This window comes from Anser cygnoides, chromosome 2 (assembly GCF_040182565.1).
Source record: "Anser cygnoides isolate HZ-2024a breed goose chromosome 2, Taihu_goose_T2T_genome, whole genome shotgun sequence".
In the NCBI taxonomy this organism is placed as follows: domain Eukaryota; kingdom Metazoa; phylum Chordata; class Aves; order Anseriformes; family Anatidae; genus Anser; species Anser cygnoides.
This window is the reverse complement of record NC_089874.1, coordinates 45083701-45099721: the sequence shown is the minus strand read 5'-3', so window position 1 is coordinate 45099721 and position 16021 is coordinate 45083701. Positions and strand designations below refer to the sequence as shown.

The window sequence follows — 16021 nt, the reverse complement described above, 5'->3', positions numbered from 1 at the left end:
CTTTTACACCACCCTCGTGCCTGGTTTACACCAGGCATGATGCACAGAAGCCTAGGCAGAAAACGCTTCTGGCACATAATGGGAAGTGGAGCGCTTTGACATTCCTCCCAAGTCAGTATGGCCTTCAGAAAAATCCAGTTATGTGCTTTTATATTCTTCACTGTGCACTCATTAATGAAGCATTACCTTGATACATATACTAGTGCACCTTGCTTTTATTATACTTAGAAGTTGCTACTGTCCCTTTGACTTGTTGCAAGAAGTCACTGCAGCGCAAGCATGACTGCCCAAGCAGCTGTGCTTAAAAGCATTTTGAATAGCTACCTGGTATGTTTTTGTTTCTTGTTATTAGGCTTATCAGTAGCAGACTGTAAGTAGGAAGATATAATATATTAAAAGAACAATACTTAAAACTATCAATTGAAAATATTACCACATGCCGTGCAAAAATGAACACAAAAGTATTTTTTTCTCCTGGATTCTGAGAATTTAAGGTAATATTTGGCAGAAAATACAGAACCTGAGAGAATACAAATTGTACTTGGCAAATCTAATGTCACATGGCTCTACCACCTGCTGTCATTCCTACATATGTCATTTTGTTATTGTTTCTGTAACTCTGTTTTCCTTTTACTCATCTCTTTCGGTAGATGTCTAGCATTCAAGCAATTAGTACCACTAATGAAAGATGTATCCTGTGAAAGAACTTGTCTGCAATCAGCTTCTGAAGACTGATTTACCTGTGTAATATTCAGTGTGTCAGGACTCGAAGTGCTTTCTTTATTAACTGTCATGAATTGTTCAGATAGAGCTTTTTGTAAAGACAAATGCCTCTCTAGGTGCAGAAGGGATTCATGGTCTAGCACTCCGAACTGCAAGACAAAACAATGTCATTGAGGAATAAACTTTGAAAGACTCATATTATTTCCCTCTGCAGAAATAAAGAGGGCTGAAGCCATCAACACTCCTCCCCCCCAAATCCACATTCAGCTGGCATCGCTGGGCACTGATATACGAGATCTGAAAACAAGAGAGAGTAAACATACTTCCCATCTGTTAGTTTGTCCTCCACCCCCTCTTCTTAGAAATCACAGAAACAGAAAAATCAGCTGGATGGGACCTTTATAGGTCAACTAATCCACCCCCATACTCCCATACCCACAGATCTGTGTATTAACGCCTTGCCCAAATAAACACAGATTGATGTCACTTCATTTATGAATTGGTGCAAATGCCTTTAGTGTAGGCATGGGCATGGTCTAAGCCACTATTTGTCTTTAGTTATTCCTTGAGCACATAATAAAAGAGGTCTGTGCTGTAGCTTTTGAAGAAAGATAGCACTGGGGGGGCTCTAGATGTATGAAAGGTCAGGAAGTATATAGAATGGGATACTGTGTGCAAAGATGGTAACAAAAAAAACCAACAAACTAACACATAGAACTAATGCAGTTTATTAGAGAACGAGTTACTGCCTGATTATGCACTCAAATGGCAAATTCATGTGAATGGCATTTGGCCTTGGTGAATACTGTGGTACTCACTGGCTACAATAATCCAACTCTGAATGTAGAACAGCTTAGAAATTATTATGGTGAATACACTTACCCATTAGAACTGTTAGACTAAAGTGTATTTCTTATCGTACTGCTTCATAGCAGATGTAGTGGAATGCACAGCACAAATTGCCATTTCTTCAGGTAAATTATTTCCACGTATTTCTTCCTGTACAAAATGGTCAATCTGTAAGTTAAGGAAAAATGTTAATTTATTTTTAAGACTAGGTTATCCTTTTTTGTGAACATTATCTTTCCGCATGGGTGACTCCAGTGTACAAAATACAGCATATTGTTTATGGTGTAACATAAACTTCAGAAAAGCATAAACTTCAAACAAAAAGCAGAAGGTTCTAAGCAGAATCTCTATAAAACAAGGATAAACTTCCTCACATTAAAACCATAAGTAACCACACATTTCCAGAATAATTTTAGGACCCAAACCTGGAAAGACTTTCAGAGCTGCTCATTTTTTTTATTATTATTTTGCGAAGACCGATGACAGCGTAGTGCAGGACTGTTTTTACTGCACCAGTGTAAGCATGTGCATAAATTTTGCAGGATTAAAACCAACATGAACAAAGTGTTATTCAGTGCAAATAAAAATCTAAGATATTGAATAGTAAGGTCTGCTACATATCTCAGGATACCAGCTACCAGCTGGAGACACACTGATATCAAAATGCATCATAAAAAGATGCCTACAATAGACTTATGTGTAATTCATAGTTGTACTGCCAGGGACAATACAGGGCCTTTTTCCTTTAGCATAGAGGTGTGAACATACCTGAGGACAGTTTGGTCAGCCAGATGGCTTAAACAACCTGCAGGTGCAAGGCATGTGAATTTTACAAAATTCGTATTTGAGAGGGATGAAACAGTTCTGTTTTGCTTTCTGTGTGAGCAACTGAACATTACTTTCAGTATCTGTGGAGAGGTGTTGTGCAGTGCGATTTATTTTAAACACCTGAAACGTACAGTAATATAAAAACCTCACTGATCTTTTCCAACCACAGCATGCACCCCTAGTTCAGTACCTGAACAGCAAATCTAGTTTCCCCATGCCCTACTAGGAGTGAATCTTAGTTACTAGAAAATTAAACTCTATGTTACGAGTATTTGCTATTGTTTTTTCAGCCACTGTCCTTCAAAAAGGACTACCTGATTAACTCTGAGCACAGTTTGAACTTCTGGCTGACTTTTTCAGTCCAGGGTCAGATGCTTTTGCCAGAGACGAAACTTTGCTTGAAAAGCTATTGTAGTCACCCTGTAAAAGCCACCGAAGAAGTGAGCAGGAGGGGAGAGGGAGGATGATCCATCAGCACAGCTCAGCGTTAACCAAAATTCAGACCTTGTTCCATTTATCAGCACAGTTTCCAAGATGTGCAATGTTATGAGCTTATAGCCAATTTTGTGTTCTTAGGGCACACCTGCCACTTGGTATTTTTAAGGAAACTGGTGAAGAAACAAGCTTATTATTTTCACTTGCTGATAGACAAGGTAATGTAACCAGAACTAAAATGGAGGTATACAGCTTACAACAAAGAACAGCAAGTGTATTTGCCTGTCTAAACCAGTATTTTTTCCAGTATCCTGGACAAGGAACAAGGTTAGTTCCTATTTCATGCTTATTTAATTATGAATAAGATTCCCTAGATATGTTTCTACAGGAATAATAACAGCATTCATCCACGTAGGCCCGTGGAAGTTAATTTTCATACAACTATGTACTTTCTGCTGAGTCCCAGAGATCTATGGAAATTTGGTCAGCAGCAATATGTTCTGCTTTCTCTTTGCACTGTTTCCTCTTGCCAATGATTATTTTCTGTGCTGGGTAGGAAATTGAAAATTTTATGCAAACTACTTCTGGAGCATATTAATGAACAAATGTGTGGAAGCTACAGTGCCAGGTACTTGCCTCTACAGGACTTAGTGCTTGTAGAGTCATTTGTTAGAAGAAACATTAGTTTGAAAACCTAACTGTACTATTGGCTATAGAGAGCAACTTTCCATAGGCAGAAGAAATTCTATTCAATCATTTATAAGAGGGACCAGGAAGGATGGAGGGGAGAAAGCTGGCTCAGAAGCATGCCACATCGCTTTTCTAAAGATGTAGGCATTCTCTGAGGTAAGTATCCTGTTTAGATTCACACTTGATAGTGAGAGATCTGCAAATGTTAAACTTAAATGCCTGAAATGCATGGAAGCCAATGGAAGAAAAGAAAGAAAATCACATCTGAGTGGGAATATCCCTGCTCTCTGAGAAGGAGACAGAGCTGTCCTGCTGTTGTGACTTGCTTTCTGCAGCTGACTTCTCTTCTATGAAATATTCTGTGCTGTTAAAGGTAATTTGCTGACTGTAACACTGAATAACTCTTTGGATGTCTTGAGGGCTTTTTTTCCCCCCATAGGCTTTACTATTTAATTCTAAACTGAATAAAAGGTTAGTCATAGCCAAATAAAATCTGTATTTAATACCTGCTCAACTCTTAGAATCACTGTAAGGAAATTACAGACGGTACTGTGGTACTGTCTAGCAATGCAGTATTTTCAAAATGCTGTTTATCCTACCAGCCAGCTTCACTACTACTCACTAGTGGGAATTTTAAGAACTCCATGAATCTATTAGCACATTGTCCTCTAAACCTTCTCCAATAGGGCTAAACATGCAATGAGCATTCTGTGAGTGGCAGAAATTATCAGTCACAGCGGCAACATCCTTTCCCCATCTGGATTCTTGGGATCAAGCAACTACTCCTATTGTAGCTTTTCCTTCTGTGGGAACATTAATAGGACCTCTGTCATGTAGAAGGTAGTTCTGAATGACTGGTTGCTTCCTATATCGTTGGCATCTCTGAGAGATTTGGCTCAAGCTGTCCAAGGGTTTCAAAAGGAGCTAGCGGTATAGCAGATAGAACGACCACACTTTCTTTTTTTTCTTTAGGAAACTGAGCTAGAAAGTGTCCATGCTTGGTCTACCTTGGGGTATCTGCCCCTGCTAGCAGAGACTGCAGCTCATCATTCACAAGCAGGGATGGCATAGCATGGGACAGCACATTATCGACCCCAGCTCTGTCGGGGAACAATCTGTTCATGAGACAGCTGTGGAATTGCTGCCTTGTACTGAAACCAGCAACAGTTTACAGCAGGATCTTCTAAACAGGGTTCGGATTACTCACAAAGTGGCTCAGCCATCCAGGAAACTGGTGCGGGAATGAGTAGTTAGTGTTGGTAACCTCCTCCTCCATCCCAAGCGGTGGTACCTCTTGCAAACTGAACTGTGAGCTGCAGTAATGTCAAAATAAATAAATAAATCATAGAACCATAGAATCATTAAGGTTTGAAAAGACCTCCAAGATCAGCTGGTCCAACCACCACCCTACTACCAGTGTCACCCACTAAACCATGTCCCTAAGCACCAGGTCCTGCTGCACGCAGCTGTAATGGAGATGGGGAAAGGAGGGGGAAAAGGGAGGCCTCTGCGCCTATTCGCGTCTGAGAGCGAGCGTTCTCAGAAGCAGCAGAGTAATGCTTTGTATATGAATTAAGGTGCTGATCTCTTTTGCTGTGTTAATTGTAAAATACCATGGGTGCCGTGCCGTGGTGATCTCGGCGTGAACGCAGCTGGAAACGCTACCGAGACTGCGGGGCCGAGTCCCGGGGTGGTGTGTAGCACTGCTCCGCGGCGACATACCGCACCTGACGGCAGGCAGCAACCCGTAAAAACAAGCAGCTCACCCCGGACGACTGGTGGCAGGAATCACGCTTGTACACATTCAAGGCACACGACGCTCAGCATCACGTACCGGTGAAGAACAAAGCAACATTTTGCCTCGAATTGTTCCGCGGTGAGCAAACGGAGCCTGTTACCCCCAGGGGAACAATTCACAGGGCCAGCCCTTGGGGTCAGTCCCTGCCCGGGCACAGCTCTTGGGGATAACAAGGGGAGTTTTCCTCAGCCGGCCGCGGCCCCTTGGGGGGGGGGGGGGGGGCTTCGGGGTGCGTGAGGCGGCGGCTGCTGAGGGGAGCAGAGTCCCGGCGCGTGGAGCCGGCCCCCACGCTCCCTCCCCGTCGCCGTGCCCGTCCCGCCGCCCGGTGCCGCCCCCAGCATGGCGACACACGGCGGAGGAGCGGCTGCGCCGCCGTGCCCGCCCCGTCCCGCCTCCCTCGCCACAGGCACACGGCGCTGGGCGGGCGGCCTCGGGGCCGGCGCTGCTGCCGCCGGTGCCCCCCTCAGAGCTCGGCGGCGGAGGATGGCGGCGGTAGCGGCAGCGGGGACGGCAGCGACAGCAGCAGCAGCAGCAGCAGCAGCGGCGGCGGGTCCGTGCCGCCGCTCTGGGGGAGCCAGCGCCGTGCCGAGCAGCTCATGGTGGCGCCGCGGAGCCGCGAGCAGCGGCCGCGCCGGGGCCGCCCGCTGAGCCGGATCGCGGCGGGCGGCTCTCCCCTCTCCGCGCCGAGCCGCCGAGCTCGCCCTCTCCCCTCCCCGCGCCTCGCAGCGCCCCCGCCGGGGCCGGACTCCCAGCGCCCCCGGGAAGGCGGCGGCGGCGGCGAAGGGCAGCGGCGGGACCATGGGGGCGAAGCAGAGCAGCCCGACCGCCGCCAACGGCCGCACCCGGGCGTACTCGGGCGGGGACCTGCCCTCCTCCTCCTCCTCCAGCAGCGGCGGCGGCGGCGCTAACGGCACCGGCGGGCGGGCGGCGGGCGGCGGCGGGCGGTCCGCGCACCTGGCGGCGCCGGCGGCTCCTCACGCCGCTCCCGGCGGCTCGGCGGCGGCAGCGGCGGCCTCGGGGGGAGCCGCGGGGTCGGCGCCCCGCAGCCGGTCCCTGGGAGGCGCCGCCACCGCCGCGGGGGCCCGCGCCGCGCAGTCCGCCTTCAGCATCCCTCACAGCAGCGGCCCCTACGGCTCGCAGGACTCGGTCAGCAGCACCCCGGAGGAGGGCGGCCGGGAGCGGGCCCCCGGGGGTGGTGGTGGTGGCGGCGGCGGAGGAGGCTCCGGTGGTGGCTCCGGTGGTGGCTCCGGGGGGCCCCGGCTCGTCATCGGCTCGCTGCCCGCGCACCTCTCGCCGCACCTGTTCGGAGGTAAGGGCACGGGGCGGGGGGAAGCGCAGCCTGCCTGGCCGGCGGCTCGGGGCTTTAATCGGTGCCTGTGTAAATACTCTTGCCTGCTACTTACATAATTAGAGTTTAATTGGATCATGTGCCTCCGCCGTTTATTCTCAAACCGGCCCCGAACACTCTCTAGGCACCGGTTGGTATCAGCTCGTTCCTCTTTTGGAGTTCTCGGCCCTGAGGAAGGCGAGGGAAAAGAGAAGTTCAAAAAGTTTCTGCATTTATTTCCCCCCCTCTAAAAGAGGAGAGCGGCTGGGCAGCAGAGCTGTCCGCGGCTCCGAAGAGCCGCCTGCAGAGACGGGACCGCGTGGTGTCGAGGCAGGAGGCGAAGCCGCTCTGAATTCACCAAAAAGCAGGGGCCCTCTAAAGACTCACACTAAACCCAGAGCGAGTTGTAGCGGTCTTTTTGTCTTTCCTGCGATGTTTAGATGAATAGCGCTGGTGGAAGGCTTGCGTTTCACCACCTGGGTTCTTTACCTTGAAGTTAAAAACCTGCACGGAAGTTGCTGACTGCTTTCGGTACTGCTTATTTAAAGGTTATTGTTCATACAAGTCAAACATTAAGGTCCAAGGTGACCTCTTTTTAATGGATTCACTCTTTCCATAAATCTAATGCATATCAGAGAAGATATGCGTTATAACCTGTCTAAATACCAACCAGCCTCAAAAAAAAAAAAGCTTTATTTTTGGAAGGTGGGGGGTTAATGTGTAATTCCCCCATTGTTGTATTCCAATTAATGGATTTGTCAATACTGTCTGTAGCGGACTGGGTTTTCGTCTCTGCTGTAACACGACCTGTTGGTAGCCAAGGCTAGAGTGCCTTCGGTCTGAGCCTTGCGGGGAGCGCAGGGCTGCTGTCACGTGCCTGCCACCATCCATCGCTGGTGTGCTGACCTGGAGACATCAGAGCTGTTATTTCCTAGGTCTGAAACTGTCTCCTCCCAGTGCACTGCTTGGACATAACAGAGAGCTGTCAAGCCCTATCATAATAAAGGAGTATTTGCCCTTAAGAGAGAAAACAACTGTTCTCATAGTACCAAGCTGCCGAATAGTAGTGCTTTGTTGCAGGGGTACTCGCTATACCATCGCCATAGCTTGCGGGAAGAAGGTACACGCGTTTCTTTCAGTGATGAAAGGATGCCCTATCACTGACTTGTGCAATTTGTACTAAGCACAAGGGAATCATTAAAACGTGTAGGCAGTTGTTGCTCAGAGGAAAAACTTCATTTTTTCTCCCTGCTTAACTGTTGTCTCACAACCCAACTTGCTGCAAGGAGGGACTGGATTAAATGTGAGTGCACACACAAGGAGCAGCAATCTAGGAAACTGTTCAGAAGCAGGAGGGTCTCTTCAGGGTAACTCTGAACTTGATTATGCTTTTCTATGACAGGTCATAATGTGTTAATTGCTGTACGTACAGCATATGTACGTACAGCACAGTTTGTATGTACAGCATATTTTGTCTTTCACAAATCTCTGAAATTGGAATGTTAAAAAGGATATGGGCTGAGATGATGCAGAGCTTGTTGCTTCTGTTGGTGCAGGAAAAGCACCAGGAGAGGCGCATGCTCTTCATCTACTCACTAATAAATAAGGAATGCCATATGTTGGGGTTTTGGATAGCAAGTGTTAAAATGCATTGTCCTTTGGTGGTCATGAGATGATCGTAAATCATCTAGTTTTGTGTTCTAAAAATCTTAGTATTTCCTATCAGGATGAGTAGCTGTTTAATCATAATACTGCAATACTTGTGGAAAAAAACCTCACTTGAAACACTATTTTTCCTTCAATTTAAATGTTCTGTAATATCAGTGATACAACTCCACATCACGTTGAATGTAGGCATCCTGATATAGTTGCATGCTTTGTGTCTTCTAGATTCCTCATAACAACTAGTGCTTGGAATGAGTAGCCCCACTGAAGATCATAAATTGGTAGCATCAGCATGATGAAAAATAACTTCAAGGATTGTTTTTGTCCTGATGGTAACTAGCTCAAGCTTGTCTAGGTGTGGTATCTGGCATTTAACTTGTGTATTAAATGCATGCTTGAAGTTCCCTCCCTTGTGTTGTAACTTGCAAATTGACTGAATTGTTCCTTTTTGTCTTGAAAACTACCTCAATTAGTTTTGAGAATTAGCACAACAATTCTATTCAAATTAAAGAAGAGCAAGAGTAACCTTAATAAGTTGAACTGAATCTTTGGCTCTTTGTGTTTTTAGGCATACTGCTTGGCTTCATCAATCAGTGATGCGTGGGCGTTACATTAGTTAGATTACTGTAATTAATTTGCCATTAGTGAATTACATTCTATTGTCACTTTTACTGAGCAGCTTTGCATACAGAAGTAATGTATAAATATTAATTCTGTAATGTAGCACACTGAAGCCTATACTATGCTTATTAATGTGCCATTAATGTACTACAAGGTATTATGATGCGGTACGTTAACGTATCAGAAAATAGGATGAGTTAGCTGCTCTGTTCCTTCCGTAGGAGCCTACCTACTCATAGTAGTCTATCTAGTTGTAGTTAGGGCAGCCTCTCCTGGCTCTAAGGGCCTAGGGGTCCTGGCAGGCCTCAGGCTTGTCATCCTTAGGATCAAAGTGTAACGGAGGAAATACGGCCATGCACCTTATGTGTTAACTCCGAGTTCAGTTTGCTGACAAATTGAGGCCTTGGCATCGCAGAATAAAAACAAAAGAAACCCATGTAACATAGCTAACTGTGTGGCGAGCACTCCTGGGGGAGGCTGAGGGCAGTAAACAGAGTGAGGGCCAAGTTCGTTAAGACCGTACGGTGCTCCCAGACATAGGGGCCAGGCCTGCGCGTGATGTCCAAGCACTGTCTTGGGACACGGCGCCGAGTTCCAGCTTCCTTTAGGGTGATAACTGTAGAGTTGTGACCAGTAGCTTCCTGCTCTGGTCCTCCGTGGATGGGACTTCCCCTCTCTCCCTGCCCCAAAGTAAACATGCTGACTTCTCTAAGAACAGCCTGTAAAAGAGTTGGCCTTGGGATCCATAGTTAATTTCGTTTTTCCACTCTGTTTTTAGGCAGTATTTCTTCATAGACTGTCACTACTACAGCAAAGCTACTGCCGTAGTTGTAATGTAGCCTCTTTTTGTCAACAATATGTGCCATGATTGGCGCAAACTGGACCATCTTTCAGAATTCTCTTTGTTTTGAGTAACCGCTGGTGTGTTACTTCTGTCACTTGAAATACTGGCAGCTCCTTAGAGCCCCCTTTATGTTCGTGATCCTATTTCTGGGTGGTCACAACAGGGAGAATTGTTGGTGAAATCACCTGCTGGAAATATACTTACAGTGTTCAAATTTAAATTGCTTCTTGAGGACATTGCGAGAAGGCAAGAATAAAGACCTGCTTCTTTGTGATTTCTCTTAGAAACAAATATGTAAGAATCCAACTGTAGCAGAAATGTTGCATACCGTGTTTTTAAAATTCACCACATCAGTTCTTCATTAAGGTTGATTGAGCAGAGAAGTCTTATACAAAATCTCATATTGTCTTACATACAATCATATCCAATTTTGTGTGATGTATATAGAGACAGATTTTAAATACATAGTGTTGTCAGATACAACTGTTGACATCTTTCAGGCCTGCTTCAAGACTTGGAGTAATAATTCAGACATTAGGTTGCTTCTCTACAACTTTATTAGGGGAAAGAAGTTTGTTGCATTCTTCTCAAGCCAACTAATGATCAGGCTATTTCATGAAGTATCTTACAGTGCAGGATTCATTGCTAGCCACTGAATGTATGTAATGCTGTATGGGTAGTATCTTGTATGTGTTTTACAGTAGCGTTTGACTGCAACAATAGCCGGTGGAGGCGATGAATGAATTCTCCTTGCTATGGAAGAAGGTTCCTTTCATCTTTCTCACACCTTTTTTGGGGAATCAAATATCTTCTGGTCACTTCCTTGCCCTTCTCTCCCAGTGTCTCGCAAGTACTGTTGTTTTGCGAAACCACGAGTGTGAAACTCTTAAACACTTCAGATTTCAGTGCCGTTCCTGTTTTGCTAGCCAAAGTTGTAGCTCTGACATCTTTGCCCCCCTGACTTGGGAAAAGTGTTGGGAAGCATGCTTTACTATGAGACTATTGGGGATATCCTCCTCCATCTGTGTGTGTGTGTATCATGTTAGAAGCAGTGACACTTGCTGTTTCAGTTTCACCCTGTTTTTTAATGTTTGAGGAAGGCCAGCAGATATTCAGTACACGATACACTTCTTTAAATTACTTCCCAACCATTCAGAATGAGGAAAGATTGTAAGGTTTTAGTCTAGTAGAAGTTACTGCTTTTCCATATAAACTCTACCTTTTTTTAGAGGTATGGTAACGCTGCTGTTTGCAGTTGTAAACACAAAAAAAATCCCATGTGCATTTTCAGATAGTTTTGCTGTTGCTGTTCATAGGTCTTCCAAGATGCAGTACAGTGAAAACTAAGAGGCTGTTTTGATTTCTTTCTGTTCACTTGGCTGCAGCAGTGAAACAGAATCACATCCACGTTTGTCCACTTCGGGAAATGAGAGCAATAACAATGAGAGGCTGGCTGAATTCTGCTGATTGTAGAAGAAGGCTAAAACTGAGACCGGTTTGCAAGTTGGGAGAAATAGAAACATGTCTGTACAGATGCATGCACCTTCACAACAACCACAGATTGTGAGATAGATGTGTGCCTCATTTTCTTTTCAGTTATACCTATGAGCTGACTCCAAAGTGAAAGAGAAGAGTCTTGTTAGCAGTTGTTGAAGGTGTTTCAATCAGATGAAGGGTTCTGGAAATGTATTAGCATCCCATTATCTACAGTGCAGGTTAAAAAAATAATAGTAATAATTCAGTGTGCTAGGAAAGCAGTCCAAGGATAAATCTAATGATAAGGAGTTCCAGAAGAATTCTTCTGACAGATGGGTTTGGGGAGTCTGATCCCTTTTCAGGGTCTCACTGTTCCGTATGTCGTGGGCTCTGCTGTTGTTCCTGCTTATATATAGTGAGCAGCAGAGGCACAAACGCTCCTAAGGAGCAGATGGGGGACAAGAAAAAAGAAGTAGAAGGTCTGCCACCACTTGCCCCAGCTCAGAGAGTGGTTTTAGTCTCAAATGTTACGTGTCCAGACAAATGAGCTAAAAAAAATAAAGGAGCACTGTCTGGATCTGCCAGCAGCTCTAGTGAAGCCCCTGGGACCTGTTTCGGTTTCCTTCAGAGGAAGATGGAGCCAGGTCTCTGCGATGATGAGAGATCTCCTGCCTGGTAAACAAAAGGTGTTAGGAGATGCCAAATAATAAGAATGGCAGTTCTGCGTTTAGGGAAGAAACTTAAATAGTTAATGATCTGAAGAAAGGGAAACTGGCTTAATTGTAATGCCATATATAAATATTTCTTTTGGCTATCAAGACGGCGATAACACCTGACTGAGCCTTTGGAGTGCCAGTTCAAACAAGGCCTTCCTCTTTAATTTCTTCTAATCCAACCGTGATATCCTGACAGCGTGTCTCTCCTTGTGCTCTCTCACGTAATTGCAGACTCCACTCCAACAACCTTCCAAGTCATTTCTTTGTCTTGTAAAGAAAGCCTTTTGTCACTGCTAAAAATTCAAACCTATTTTTAAAACACATTGCCTACCCGTCTGCTTGAGTACATTCTCTCCTGTTCTTGCTAGCTGTTCACGGAAAAGTTCATCATGTAAATGTTCTTGATTTGCTGTTTTAGTCTTGCTCAAAACTTTCAGGTTTGGAACAATATCACCAAGGGTTTTGGGTAGGTTTGCCCTGCTATTTGCAGATGCGTGAACCAAATATATATTATTTTCAAGATTTTTCTGCAATGTGTCTAATGCTCATTAATGGCTTGATTAGTTTCAGGAGAGACCTGTGTTCATTTCTACAGATTGTTTGTTTACTGTGGTAATGGAATGTGTTGTCCTTGAACCTGTGAAAAGGAGGAGAGAGAAACCTCTGATTGCTAAGGGTTTTTATTTTGGAATATCTTTAAAGGCATGCACCTCAGAAATCAAAAACAAATGATTTGTACTTAAAAAATAAAAATTAAAAAAATTACCTGAGTAAAATCAGAGCAGTATTTTATATGCATACAAGAAATTATTTTTGCTTTCTACTCTCTGCTTAGTTATCTCCTAACCAAATGCCTGAGTTCCCAAGGCCACCTTTCTTTGTAAATGATCGTCATCGTGACTTTCACAAGGATGTCTCGGTGTGCATCCAGAGCTCTCTGGTGCCTGTTATTTGATAGGCTTCAAATTCCTGACACCTGCAAAAATGGGAGGCTAAGCCACAGTAGGAATGGGGCTTGTTCAGCCTCGGTGTGTGCTTCTGTTCCCTGCATGTAAATTACATCGTATTGACCTGGAGAGATCAGGAAGCACGCAGGGAAGTCTTGTAGGGCTTGGGATGTTTGACTGCCTGCCAAACAGAATTAATAGTGTTGTATGTGAATCGCCTCCGCTACTCGTATGCTTCTCCAGGAATTGACCTACCTGGGTGTTTTCTTCGTCCTTGTGTGCTCTGTCTGAAAATCAGACCACCGCAGACTGAGCAGTCCCCAAAGAGCGGGTGTGCTGCATACCATTGTGGATATTTTTAGGAGATTCTGTTTGCTGACTGACTTAGTGTGCTATAAATACAGAGGTCTCATCTGGCATGCACTTTGCATGTCTTCTAGTAACTTATAATAAATTCACCTAAGAATAATGGCAAGAAAAAATGAGCTGTTACAATTTATTTGGCTTTCCATACAAAGTGTCACTTACATAAAGCAATTATTTAGCAACACCAGCTCTAAATGGGTTTTGAAACTAGTGGTGTTCCAGAACACTTCCTAGTCGGGCTGCCGTAATTAGTCCCTATGTCAGGTTGGTTTATACTGTGATTTCATTACTGTTTTAAGAACTGAAGGTGGAGATTTTAGATGTGAGAGGTTAGCTGAGCATCTGGAGCATTATCAGTGCTAGGTGATTACATTCTTTGCTATGTCAGTGCTAGCGCGTTGCCTGAACATGCCTAATGGCTATTCTCTGGAGAAAAATGAAGCTTTAGTTATGATTCTCTTGGATTTTTTGTCCTGAAGTATAGGTGTATATACATTTGCTTGAGTTGAAACATAGCTAAGGCATTTCCAACATTTTTGGAAACTATTAGAACTCAGTGTAAGACGAGGGTGAGAGCTGTGGTTCATTAAAATACAGATGCATCTGTCTTAGGATATTGAATTTGACACAAAATTGAAGGATGGATTTGTGCTGAATTTTGCCGAGCGTAACCTAAATGCAGTTCTTCTGTACTCCTAAAATAAAAACTGTGTCATAGTGCACACTAATAGCTGTGGCCTTCGTGAAAGGAATTTAAAACTGGTAAAGTTTTCCATGTGCAGCAAAAGAGAAGTCAGCCCTGACGTGCTTTGTGCACGCTCCTAGAACACACAGTATTTTGAGAATCTTAAAATAGTTTATTTTTTGATGAAAACTGGACCAATCTGGTGATAGTCTTTCAGAAAACTTACAAAATAAACTGTCACCCTGCCAAGAATCTCTGCAGGGCACTGTACAGTGCTCTGAAAATCATGCCACCTTTGAATCCTGATTTCTGCAGCTATCATGACTTTTACTTCTTGTGGACTGAAACAATATCACTCCTACTTGAGTCCTGAGTATGGGCATGGAAGGGAATTCTGCCTGGCTTGAGAAGATCCTATGGTCCTACCAGACAGGGCAGTGCATTGTCAGTTAAGTAAATTTCAGAGGTAGTGGTGGAGGATCTCCAGAGTATAAAGACTGGCGGCAGTAACAAAATGCAGCGCTCTCGTCATTTAACTGCTTTCACCAAGGGGCCGTCTTCTTTCTTCTCAGTCTTAATTGCACCATCAAGGATGACTGAAGTAGCATAAGATACCATACTTGAGGATTTGCTGGCTGTTTTCTTGGGAGTTTTGCTATTCTTTGCCAAGAATGAGTGTAAAAATCACACATCTGCATTCTGGATGTTGGATATGAAGCATGTGCAGCAAGTGACTCAGGGCTCCTGCAGTCTCTTACTCTGGATAACCATGATTCATCTTCGGAGGTGATTTTGAAGAAGAGTGCTGAAAACAGTATTACTGAGTTTAGGTGTGAACTGTCCAAATATAGGGTTGTGCATTACACCTTTCCTTTCGTTTCTCAGTGTTGTGATTTTGCAACCTCAGTGGTTGATTAGGGTTAGCTTTCTTATCCCTGTTATTTGCATATGGGTATAGTTGTTAGAGGCCGTCAGATCAGTGTGGATAGATACTTGTTTTCTTTCGATATTCAGGTTAGTATTAAATGTATGCCAAGTAGATTGTTTGTCTGACTTTAAAAACAAACCAAAAAACAACAAAAACCCTAACGCTTTTGTTAAAGCTCTATGAATTTATTATTGAATTACAGTTCCAAAACAATAAAATGCAGTTGTAAAACTACTTCTATATTTTTAATGCGTCATGTAAAAAAGCATGTACTCCACCATCGCAATAAAACCATAAGGCTGTTGCTGGTTGATGAGAAATGATTCCTGGACTCACATGGCAATGAAAACAGCATGAAATTCACGTATGTAAAAGGACTGCATGCTATCAAAGAAATTCCCTTTGAATATTTAATTCAGCTGTCCTAACATTTAGATACTAGATGACAAGTGTACAGGAATTGCTTGGCTTTTTAAGTACCAAACTGTATTACTCTTCAGTGAGATTTAATTGTGTTTCTCCTTCAGTTCAGCCTTGGATTAGTTTATATCCAAATGTCTCATATCCATGAATTTGTCTGTTTTGTAACTGATAATATTTCAAAGACAGATGAAACTGGGCTTCTTTGTAATCATGGATGTGAAAAGCCAAAGTGTTTAAAATGCTTTTGAAGGAAACTATAATGCTGAAATAGCTTTCAGTTTAGAGGAAATACAGATTATATTGCTAGCATAATAAAGTGCGTGCTAAAATAAACTGGCTTTTGTGCGCTCGGTAAGTCCAAGATCCAGTGACTGCGTGCAGCGAGGGAGTGGAGGAAATGTTCATTGCAAATGTGGGGCTAGTTCTGCTGCAAACAAAGAAATAAGATGGCTAAAGCAAATACTGGGGTTTGTGTTACGCAAGTGCGGGAGATGACGTGTTCGGCTCTCCTTTGTCTCCCCGCTGTGCCTCTCCACTTGTAAGGCATGCAGTTGCATTCAGCTGATGGAGTCAAAAGGAAATGATCAACACATTTGGAGCCAGAGGGCAAGCGTTCTCATTTTGGCTTTCTAGTGGGCTTGGTGGCTATATTATGACTTTTCATCTACAGGTGTCTGTCGTGCTAGCAGTCAACTTTTTA

General features: G+C 44.2%; 1 protein-coding gene and 1 long non-coding RNA gene across 5 annotated transcripts in view; one reads left to right on the top strand and one right to left on the bottom strand.

The window, feature by feature from the left end:
• Window positions 1-591: 591 nt before the first annotated feature.
• On the bottom strand, window positions 592-5568 carry LOC106046650 (uncharacterized). Of its 3 annotated transcripts, XR_010829245.1 has the most exons (4): window positions 5360-5568; window positions 4733-4838; window positions 1606-1740; window positions 592-872 (listed from the first exon to the last, which is right to left on the bottom strand). It is a non-coding gene; the product is annotated as an uncharacterized lncRNA (long non-coding RNA). The 3 variants fall into 3 exon arrangements; XR_010829244.1 differs by lacking the exon at window positions 592-872 and having other exon boundaries at window positions 1213-1740; window positions 5292-5568; XR_010829243.1 differs by lacking the exon at window positions 592-872 and having other exon boundaries at window positions 1214-1740.
• Window positions 5569-5736: 168 nt separating this feature from the next.
• The window catches only part of ZNRF2 (zinc and ring finger 2), a 60294-nt gene continuing 50009 nt past the window's right edge, over window positions 5737-16021 (top strand). Inside the window, exon 1 of one of the 2 annotated variants that reach the window (XM_066991959.1) lies at window positions 5737-6632. In XM_066991959.1, coding sequence (XP_066848060.1) covers window positions 6122-6632 — 511 coding nt within the window. In that variant the 5' untranslated portion in view covers window positions 5737-6121. The remainder of the gene's footprint in view (window positions 6633-16021) is intronic. The other variant, XM_048077988.2, reaches the window with a different exon arrangement.